Source organism: Mercenaria mercenaria, chromosome 3 (assembly GCF_021730395.1).
Source record: "Mercenaria mercenaria strain notata chromosome 3, MADL_Memer_1, whole genome shotgun sequence".
In the NCBI taxonomy this organism is placed as follows: domain Eukaryota; kingdom Metazoa; phylum Mollusca; class Bivalvia; order Venerida; family Veneridae; genus Mercenaria; species Mercenaria mercenaria.
In genome coordinates this window covers 98,914,322-98,926,477 of record NC_069363.1, presented here as the reverse complement: position 1 = coordinate 98,926,477, position 12,156 = coordinate 98,914,322, and the positions used below count along the sequence as shown (strand labels likewise).

The window sequence follows — 12,156 nt, the reverse complement described above, 5'->3', positions numbered from 1 at the left end:
TTTGATTACAATCAGGGGAGGTAATCAGATATAAAATAACTCTGGAACCTATGATTGGATCTGATTTGTCATGGAATCCAAGATTTCTTGTTGTTGAAGGTATTTGGAAGTTTGTATCAAATAAAACCATAAATGAAGTCTCTATATGGCTGCACAAGCCAAAATAGCCAATTTTGGACCTTCAAGGGGCCATAACTCTGGAACCCATGATGGAATCTGGCCAGTTGAATAAAGGAACCAAGATCTTGTGGTGATACAAGTTGTGTGCAAGTTTGGTTAAAATAAAATCATAAATGAAGCTGCTATTGTGCAGACAAGGTCAAAATAGCTAATTTTGACCCTTTCAGGGACCATAACTCTGGAACCCATTATGGGATCTGGCCGGTTCAAGAAAGGAACCGAGATCTTATGGTGACACAAGTTGTGTGCAAGTTTGATTAAATTCAAATCATAAATGAAGCTGCTATTGTGCAGACAAGGTCAAAATAGCTAATTCTGGCCCTTTCAGGGGCAATCACTCTGGAACCCATAATGGAATCTCGCCAGTTCAAGAAAGGAACCGAGATCTTATGGTGATACAAGTTGTGTGCAAGTTTGGTTAAAATAAAATCATAAATGAAGCTGCTATTGTGCAGACAAGGTCAAAATAGCTAATTTTGGCCCTTTCAGGGGCCATAACTCTGGAACCCATAATGGAATCTGGCCAGTTCAAGAAAGGAACTAAGATCTTATGGTGATACAAGTTGTGTGCCAGTTTGGTAAAAATCAAATCATAAATAAAGCTGCTATTGTGCAGACAAGGTCAAAATAGCTAATTTTGGCCCTTTCAGGGGCCATAACTCTGGAACCCATAATGGGATCTGGCCAGTTCAAGAAAGGAACCGTGATCTTATGGTGATACAAGTTGTGTGCAAGTTTGGTTAAAATAAAAGCATAAATGAAACCACTATCCTGCAGACAAGAAACTGTTGACGGACGGACGAAGGGTGATCACAAAAGCTCACCTTGTCACTATGTGACAGGTGAGCTAAAAAATGACCAAAAATAAATAGGGATCATCTACTCCATAAGCCCTATCGCCCTATGAAGTTTGAAGGTTCTAGGTCAAATGGTTCTACAGTTATTGACGGGAAATGAAGTGTGACATTCTGGCTCCTGCAACCTAGACCTTTGATGGAGTGACCCAAAATCTATAGGGGTCATCTGCTCTGCATGTTCGATTATCCTATGAAGTTTCAGCAGTCTGGGTCCAGTGGTTCTCAAGTTATTGATCGGAAACTGTTTTCCATGTTCAGGCCTGTGTGACCCCGACTTTTGAAGGAGTGACCCCCGAAATCAATTGGGGTAATTTACCCTGCATGTCCAATCATCCTAGAATGTTTTAACATTATCGGTCAAGTGATTCTTGTGTTGATCTGAAACCGTCTTCCATGTCAGGCCCCTATGACCTTGGTATTTGGAGTGACCCTAAAAGCATACGCCCTATCACCCTATTAAACTTAAAGGGTTCTCAAGTTATTGATTGGGTGGGGGACAATAATGAAGGGTATGGACCAAGGTCGGACATCAGTGTGTTAGAGAGATAACAAAAAGTATTTTGTAACACAAGATTTTTTATTTCATGCCTGCAGGGTTAAAACTTAATATTTACACTGTATGGATATCTAGAAACAAACTGAACATGACTGATATGTTGAACTTATTGTATACTTATTCTAATTTCATACAGGGTGTGGATAAAGTCTGTTCTTATTACATCTCTCAGTAAGATGCAAAACTAGTATATCTGAATTAAAAGTACTCACAACTTTTCTACAAAGATAAAATACAGTTTTATTCCTCGAATAAACATCTTAAAATATCAGGCTGCTCTACTGCTCTTTGCACAGATAACATAACCTGATGCTAAAAATTAACACTAATTTCTGATATCAACATCTGATTTCACCAAGATGTTCTATGTGAGAAATAAATCATAAATACTCTGACTTGGTTTTTGAATAAGTATATTCTACATGTCCTTTGCTCATTTCATGGTTACTTTGTCAAACAGAGGACATTAAAAGGAATAAACTTTTTACACACCCTATACTTTACTTTCTTACTTTACAATAATAAAAAAAAAACATTGGCAATTTTCCATTGCACTGTACAGTGAGTTTTCAGAAACTTAAATTCTAAAAATACTTGACTACAGAAAAGCTGTGCAAATAAATATTTTTCTGAAATATCGTTTACAACACAATAACACTAAGGGTTTTCTTCCTATGTAGTATTTCAGCTAAGTCTCTCCTAAATGTTAAAAGCAAAAGTTTCATTTTTGCCCAAAACTACCTTAAAAACTTAAGTTCTCTTTAATAAGTTTGTTTCATTTAAGAACTATTGTTTTATCAAACTGCATGCAATAGTTTGTAATTTATTGATTACTGAAGATACTACCTGACTAACATGTCAAGAGTATGTGTATGGAAAAACCTTTGACTTTTAACCTACTTTTTAATTATATCTGAAATTTTTAATATGGGTACAGCAGTCAACCACAACCACAAAATGACCATATTATGTGGAAGAAGCTGGTCCATTGGTCAAAGTATTTGTGGTCCTTACATGTGCTTACTTCGAAAACCATTCCCATATGCCCTAAATATGGCAAAAATGTCTGATTTTCTCAATATCTTTGACTTAACAACATTCAGCCTCAGGTTTTTGAGCAAAAGTAATAATTCTGTTTCAAAAAAAAGCTTTTGTTACACAAGATAAACATTCTGTAAGGAAACAATGTAATCCGGTATTTTTTTTCAGTTCTCACCATTGTAAATATTTTAAAGTCTGTAGGCCATAAAATGCTTAAATGAGTCATGCCAGTCAGTATGAACTACTAGTTATCTCTATTTGATAAACTGACAAGTTTTAACAATGCAACAGAATGAAAAATGTTTTCCCGCAAAAGCTTCTGATAAAATCATTACAAACAAGTCTGTGAATGCCTAACCGGTAGCCAGTACTTCAGGCTTCATAATTTAGTAAGCATTTGTTATGTAAGCTATTTATATCTTAGCACTATAAGTTAACAAGAAACAAAATCGGACAAATCCTCACTGGTACTTTTATCATACACATCTGCAACCTAGACCATTATAAATCTATTGCTAGATTGTTTTTTCCTTATCTCCTATCTCTGATTGTGAAAAATGTGAATTACCGGTACCTTAATAATTGATATGACTTTTACTAGGACATGGCATTTCCGCTATTTCTTTTTCCATTTTGTATCTATTTACTATAAGATTCTCATTGCATTCAAATAAAAAATCACATTTTTGCAATATTTTGGGGCATGACAGGTGTAGCACCTTTCCATTACCTCTCATGAACAGACTCAATCAAACCGAGGCTGCTATTATTTTGCTTGACTGCATTCTATGATTCCAAAAGATTTTTTTTACAGATTTTATTGTTTGAAAATTTCAATGAAAATCTAGCTGTTAATTTATAATGGCCTTCTAGAATGACAAAGGGGAAATCCTTTATCACAAGTATCCCTTAAAATTAAAAAAAAATAGAGCCTTTAAACAAGGAACAAACTCAATAAAAACAAAACAACATCAGTGTTTAAAGAAAAAAAACATGAATATGCTGTGTGATATACCATTTACATACTGTGATGTCTGCCAACAAAGACAAAATTTAAATGAATTTATCATCAGATACAGTTAAAATTTAATAATGTTACTTTGAAGTGATATCATCATTGCTTTTACCAGTAAATCAGAACTTTTAACAATCATCTATTTAACCACTTGATGTACCTATTCAGTTTCTACATGTATCTGGCACATACAAAATATATCCAAAGGATGTTACCACCAACAAAAATTCCGCTATTTGAATGAACGGTAAATGGTATAATACACAATCACAAATTCACAATATGAAATCACACAAGGATTAATCACAGCTTAGAAATATCCCTACCTACCATAACAAACAACATCATAACAGATCTTTGTGGCTTAACATCTCTACGTTCCATTAAACCTATTTTTTTCCTATTAAATGGTAAAAAGTAAAACTGTTAAATATTTAGACAGCTTAGGTTAGAAGATCTGAAATGATAACATAATTTTCCATGAACATTTCTTTCTTTTTTTGAATTTCCACAGGGTGTCTGGAATTTAATCTATTTCAGCAAACAGGTGTAATAGACACAACAAAGTAAAAAAAATAATAAAAACACATGAACTGCATCAAACAAATAGTACATAACATTTTTTTTTTGCATGTGCAATTTTCTTGTTAATATCATAAATCCAAAATACATCTGGAAAAAAACTATTATAACTACTGTAGAATGAATATATTTTCATTGACACTGTGACCTGTTAAGCTAGTTCTACCAGTTTCCTACATGTAGAATTTCATTTAAATAAGATTTTTTTTTTTCAACTTCAGGACATACTAGAAAAAATTCGGCAAATAAAAAAGATAGGGTCATATGTAAACATTTTAAAACATCTGGACCTAAAGTAAGTTTTCATGCATGTAAGTCTATGGGATGCATGTAAGTCTATGGGATGCATGTAAGTCTATGGGATACATGTTAGTCTACAGGAAAATCCAGATTTTTATCTACATTTTCTGATAAACGAGGTTATGTCATTACTTCCCATTTATTAAATGCAGAGCTACCTTAACGCGAACAGTTGTTGATTCTGATAACATTCTGCAAAACCATCAGATTGCCTAGCCAAAAAATTCCAAGTCTTACAAGGAGCTGCGTTTTTTAAAAGGCAAAATCATGCCCCTGGGTGTATGACCAAAGATGTTGATTTTTGTGTTAAAATTTAACCTTTACCCTGCTAAATTTCTAAAATGGACTAGTCAATCATTCAATTTGAGCAGTACCACTTGTTTATCTGAAGGGTGTTCACTGAAAATTTATTGACTAAATAGCGAACTGTGCAGGCTGATCTGGGTCTGAACTGGTCACGAATGCCACCAGCAGGCAAAAGGTTAAAGATCATATGAAGGCCAAGATCGTCTATATATAAGTCAGTTTGTAGGTGTCACAAGGATTACTGGGTGCGAGTATGAACTTAATCAGGTCATTAGTGTGGGCTGCAGGCAAAACGTAAGACAGATGATCAGTTCAATTGCTATATGCTCGGGGGCATAAAAAATGTGGAGCAAGTCTGTAGACCTGTCAATTAACATAATAAACGTTTCAGGAATTATATTCATTCTACAGTAATCAAGAGTCCAAACTAATCACTACTCAGCTTGGCACTTCTGCATTTTTATATTTCACTACATCCTTTGACATCAGTAATTATTTTACGATTTGGAACCATTTGACATGATGCAGTTCAAGTTTGGTGTGCTAAATTATTTGTTTCCACGACCTTTCTGCTGCCTCTATGACCCAGATATTACTAGGTCTCCATCACATACTGGACATTCAAATAGGCCGGGAAAAAAAAAACGATCTGGTTTTCCTCTGAGCTCCGTAAACTATATGAAGTACATACTTATAAAAAATTCATATAAAAATTATCAATGACACACACTAACCCACAAATAATGTAATTAATAAATTAATAAAACAACAAGCTATTGAAGTCATTTTCTTTTTATATAAATGTCAAATATAAAATACCTTGCCCCGTCCCACCAACAAAATATTACTTACAAAACATCCCATTTTCAACCCTGTAATAACTTATCAGGTGAAACTTGAAAACAAACATTAGCCTGATAAACTTTTTATCTTAAAAGAAAATTCTGATGCCAAACTACCATCATACTCTTGTGAAAATTGGCTTAACTACCTTCCTCCTTCTAATGCAAATCGAAATATACTGCAAAACGACAAAAAGAGAAAGACAAAGACAAACTTTTTCAGCACTAAAATAAAATATGAAAGACTTAAAACCCAATCTGCACACACATACCTATTCCCATGGTAACAAGAAAACATGTATAACATTAACTTGGAGCTCAGAGTGTAAACCGCAATAAAATCTATAAAAAAAAAATCCACAGCTGTCAAATTATGTACATAGATACAGCAAGTCTTTACATCGAATGATCATACATTGTCAGCTATGGACAGGGAATTGAAATTTTAGATTTGTAACTTTTGGGAAGTTTTTCATTAATTTTCTGTGTCTTAGTCAACTTGTTACTGCTTTGGGCATTTTTGTTGTTGTTTATTTTTAATAAAGATTTTCTACATAGAAAAAAAAATCAAACTTCAAATACAAATTTCTATTCCCTTATATTTTTTTAATCTCAGTTTAATGCATACAATAATATCATAGTTGTATAAATGATACCAGCCAACTGTTCATAAAGAACAAGAATAACTCCATCGTGCACACTACTGCGCCTCTCACCTCCCAAGTAACGGCAAGCAGTCGCACCACTTCTCGCGTTACGTACATTTCGTAATGGAACCTTAACATAAGACGCCACATGGTATACAGGGATAGCAAAGCGAATTTAGGAACTGAATTACTGATTGAAGTTACAACGTTAATGTAAGTTCACAAGGTCAATGATTTTTAACCAATGACTGTCAGCATAATCATATAGCTTCTGAAATTGCAGTCCGAGGTTTTTAATTATGAAGAACAACTTACTGTCAAAAGAATAGAACTTCTTTAGTGACATAATCATCTTCATTTTGCAACATGAATAATTCTGCCAATGTCTACATATTTTTCATGTGTAAAAAGGTAAGAGAAATTAAGGGTAAACAGGCTATTATAGTGTTATAATCTCTCATCTGAGAGTATAATCTGTGAGAGTAAAACATCTATGAAATATCATCACTTCACTTTGAAACATTCCTTAAGAAAGCCAAAAAATTCATGGTTACTGAAAATACTAATTTTGAGGCATTTATAATACTTGAAGCTGATTATATATGTGTACATGTGTATTACCAAAGAGAATGCAATACGACAGACATGTACAATAGAAATGTACAGGAGTGCTACATAGTTTTGCTATACATGAAGATGGTACTATGGATACATTCAATTTTTAATTAGAAGTGCAAATGAAATAGGTATTCCATAATGAAACTGCCTTTGTTTACTTTGACAAATTAATATGTGCTCTTTATTAAATTACTGAATAAATGGTCACCTTTCCTCCCAAAAATAAAAGATATTTATTAGGACTACCATTATCTGAACTTTACAACTCAGAAATGAGCTTGCTACAATATGAAGTTCATTTTTGTATTTTCTCTTACATTACCATTATAAAATAGAGGTATTTTTACAAATAGTCACTGCACTTAAAATATCACAAATGTATCCATTGTACAAAAACCATTTTCAAAGGAGATATTTAACTGATGTGATGTTTTACCCTGACCCTTATTTCCCATAAAACATTCCCTAAAAGAATTCGCGGATTAACCCATCGCGTAAAAAGTTTTCCCCCTTCGCGTGACCTCCCCATCGCGAAATCAGATCAATAAATTATCTCCTATTGAAAATGGCAAAAAATGAGACTTTGTTATTCAAAAAGCCAATAGTATCTGGAAATGACAAAATAGTCATGCTGGCTTGCTGATTCTGGCCCATTCGTTCCAGGAAATTCTTTGTCTAGTAAATGTCAGAATCCTTCACTCTGGGAGTACAAACGTTTTCAGATGTCACTGATGAACGTGGCTTTTTTCTCAGCAGAATGTCTCGTTATTTGTCAATATATCCTTTGTAGTAAGAGTGAGCCAACTGATGAATCTCTTCTTGTGATGGTAAAAAAATGGTTCCCACCCTGTGACGCGTCCCACCCATGCGCGAAGTTAAGTTATGACGGTCCCGCGATAGTACCCCCTGTTCCCTTGGAGCTAAGTAGCAACAGAGGCCCTTTCCTCTGCTCCCTCCCGCCCTCCCAACGCGATGACCGGCCCTCTAGGACCCGATGTAGGCTTTACTGGAGTGAATCCCTCCCGCCTCCCGCCCAATTAAGAGGATGCCCAGAAATACCCCAAGACCTGAAAAAATAAAAAAATAAATAAAAATGAACATTTTTGAAAATACTGAAACATTTTCATATCATTATTTTTTTCAAATATAAACGTATTTCTTATTTTAACATTTAAGTTGGAAAACAGAACTGGCTTATTGCTTGTTTTATATTGTGCAGTCCTACATCTGTAAACTGTCAATTACACCAAGTCCAATGTTAAACTTCAAAAAATGAGCTGGACGATCCCATGAACCATTTAATTATTTATTAAGATCTGTTTGCTTCATTTGACAGGTTATATACTGCTAACTCTGCTTCCAACTGCTTTACATACTTCCACTTAATTCAGTAAATTAAAGTGATGTATAATGTAATTACCATTATAAAAGCGGGGTCACACCCCATATTGGACAGCAAGGCGTTCACGTAGAGGTACTGGGAATTGATCTGAGAACTTCTTCCAGTTTTCCTCCCCTACCTGGTCTTTGAATCCATGCAGGATCTGCAAAATACAATGATACTTAAACTAACAAGACGTGCCTGATAATATTGTTTAACACAGGAATAGAGAGAAATTCAGAGACAAAACCTTTTTTCCTTGAGGAATCATTTCTGGAATCAAGCTACAGTTTCTACTTTGAAAACTCCCGTTAACAGAATGATGCAAACAGGTTTAACTTTTAACTTTAATATTACAATTATATATAAAATAAAGTAGTAATAAAAACGCCTCACAAATTATTTCTAATAAATTGTACTGCTCTTTTTACGAAGGAATCAAACTCCAGTACAATGCATCTTGATTTGGCTCATGCTTGGCTATGCACAAGAAGTTGAAAAATAAGACATCCATTAAGAAAAGTACATGTACAGGTCCTGATTTTATGAGTAAATGAAACTAAAATGGTTCATGTAGATCTATTGAGATCAACATTACACTCATGCATTTTCAATGAAATCTCAAGCATCCATCTATAGTAAGATTAATGGAACCAGATACACAAGGAGACAGGAGATGTCACTTGTATGTGACACATATCTATTCAGTGTTTTTGTTTGTTTGTTTTTTGCGAGCATAAAGTCATATTGACAAACAAGTTATGTGGCTTGTAACCCAGGTGCCCTTGGCTGTGAGCTACACCTTGGATACAGACCTAACTCTTGTGTGACAAACCTCATCATGCTATATGTCTGTGTAAAGTTTACTTGGAATCCTTGAATAATTTAAAAGTTCAAGCTGAGAAACAGAGTATTTGGAAAAGCTTAAGGACCAACTTACTCTAAGATATCTATATACAAACCCTTCAAGGGCATAAACAATTAATATTACCTTGTAAAACATTTCTTTAAGGTCTTGTTTTGGATGTACCCATGATGCTACAGCATCACAGAAGAAAATGAAATCCTGCACTACACCTCCTGGGTTTACACTGATCATGTGACACACTCCACGGAAAGCTGAGTCCTTCTCCTCATTGTCACGTATATTACGTAGCGAGGTACACCTGTCAGTAAACTTGTTTTGTAAAACATTGTAAATGAACCTCAATAAGGGTGTAGCAGTTGTCTTTAATCGTCATTAAGGGGAAAACGTTTTATATAAAAAGTATGGCAAGATTTTAAGATTTGTCAAGTATAAATATAATACACTCTTACATGAACATACTAAATACATGGTACGAGTATCAAATTTCCTGCACTGAATTAAGTTTCACATTACTTCATAACTATGTTAGGTTTTTTTCTATAATCATGAACACCAATTTGGTAAGAACAACACCTTAATTACCACAGGTGCAAAACAAAACCAACACATAATGTTGCTTACAACAACGGACATGCTCAATATTTACGCATCTCTGTTCACCTGTCAACAATCTTAAGCTCAAGAAAACAATTCCTGAAATCCAAATTGATGCAACTTCTTTTCCCTAATCAGATTTTCAAGTGTCAAGGAAGGTTCAAAGTCCCCTCTTCACAAATACCAGTTGCAAATTTTATCACCTGTCCATGACCTAGACTTGATGACTTTTTGTGTATCCATGTAGTCAACACCAAAACCATTCAGGGTTAATGTTTTCTGTGTTTCTTATATTCAGCCTACAGGATCAGCATGATCAAGTCTTGTTATAGGTAGCTTTATGTATTTGTCAACAAAATAAAACTTTTATTTGCACGAAATCTACACACTGGCAGCAAAAACAAGTTTTCAGAGAAAAATGTACAATTGTTAATATCTGACAACTAAACATACAGTGGATACTAAAAAAGTTTCTAAATAATTTTCATTGGTCAGTAATTAGTTCTTTTTGATAAAACTATACTGACTAAGTAATCTAAATGCTTTGAATAGGCAACCATTTACACCTCGACACCTCAATAAAGTTGTGCGGATGCCTTTCAGATGGCTTGCGGAATGTTGCTGATTCTAGCCAGGTGTAAACCCTTGTCTGAAATAAGCCCAAAGGACACCAAAGAGCCTCCTCTACCACTAAAGCTGTAAAGTCACCATATGACTTGAAACGCAACAGAACAAACTGGCTAACATAATTTTTGCTCTATCATTATAGCAATCAGATGACATCAAATATTTAAAGCAGAAAACCAACACAACTAAAACTAAAATGGTGGCCTGTAAGATTTTGACCCAGTATAAACCATAAACTAAACACAGTTTTATGACGAGGCAGGTATAAGCAAAGATTAATTCCCACAGCTCGTAAAATGTAGCAGACAACTGTCGGTGACTAATAAGGCTTCTCTACAACAGCTTATAAGCACTTTATGCGAGTTAAAGCAAACTAATTTATGTCAATCTATCTTTAATAGTCGAGGAAGCACTTTTATAAGTAATTATAGTTTGTAGTTAATTAGTCTGGATTGAACAATGAAACTTCAATTCACCACATTATATAGTAACTATAACAAGAGATTTATCAAGACCCTGTATTGCTCACTTGGCAAACATTTTGCTTCTTTAAACTTGACACAAGATTTCAGAAATACAACCATTCTGACAGTTTCATAGAGTAGAAAATGTGACCTATGGAGTGTTAACAATGATTATTTGACACAGAGACATAGTTTTTTTACCTTGGATGATTTCAACTTGACCTTGATTTCATAATGACAAACATTTTAATAAAATCACATGAAGATCAGGTAGAAATCATGGCCTCTAGAGTGTCAGCAAGGTTTTTTCTATGATCTGACCTCATGACCTATCTGACCTCATGACCTAGTTTCTGACCCAGTTTCAAGCCTAGCCGAAATATCACAGTCAAACATTCTAAGGAAGAAAATTATTTAACCTGGTGACCTAGATTATGACCAACTAGATTTCAAGAGAATAATCATTCAGATTTCATGCGGATCAGGAAGAAATGCAAGTTTTTCTCTATGATTTCAGTTAGTAAGCTAGATTTTGATCCAATATCACCAATTCACACTTGATCTAGATTTCATGAAGACAAACATTCTGATAGTTTTATGAAGATCAGGTGGAAAATTTGACTTCTATAGTGTTAACCATGTTTTTTTAATTTGATAAGAGTTTCTGACCTGAGATAACCCAGAGTTAAACAGATTTTATTAAAGCAAACATTCTGACCCAAGTTTTATTTAGCCTGGAATAAAACTTGTCATTTCTAGAGTATAAGACAACAAACAAAAGACATGGAGATCACAATCAGTGCTCAGGCGAGATAAAAAAAAATCTAAGAGGAACAATATTCACAACGTATATGTATCAACAATGACAACTACCTTGACCAATGCAACTGGAGTCTGGTCAACTCTTTCTAGAAAAAATATGTACATATCCATGTTTTTTCTCCCTAGTTTTGGAGTCCTTAGACTGCTTTGTTATATTTTCTAGTGAAACTACAATTTTAAGCAAGACAGTTAGTACAGACCTGAATAGTGACAATGTTCAATCAAATTTATCCTGTAAGCCACAATCTTAAAATATAAAACCAAGTATTTTGGCTGCTCCTTTACAGAAAATGAGGGCAGTTTACTTTATTTAACTATAGAGTTGTGAACAAGCTTTACAGAACATGTTTTTCATCATCAGACATGTATCATAGAAGTATAAAGACCAAGAACTTTTCAACATACTCGAGGCCAGTCCAACATCACAAAAATACATGGTTATCAAGATTTCACTAC

At 34.2% G+C, this 12,156-nt stretch overlaps 1 protein-coding gene across 1 annotated transcript in view; it reads right to left on the bottom strand.

The window, feature by feature from the left end:
• Positions 1 to 1,595: 1,595 nt before the first annotated feature.
• Positions 1,596 to 12,156, bottom strand: part of LOC123523892 (transportin-1-like) — a 40,345-nt gene continuing 29,784 nt past the window's right edge. The window contains exons 20-22 of the mRNA XM_045301636.2: positions 9,317 to 9,491; positions 8,365 to 8,488; positions 1,596 to 8,011 (exon numbers count right to left, since the gene is read on the bottom strand). Of these exons, the coding sequence (XP_045157571.1) occupies positions 8,381 to 8,488; positions 9,317 to 9,491 (283 nt within the window). The 3' untranslated portion in view covers positions 1,596 to 8,011; positions 8,365 to 8,380. The remainder of the gene's footprint in view (positions 8,012 to 8,364; positions 8,489 to 9,316; positions 9,492 to 12,156) is intronic.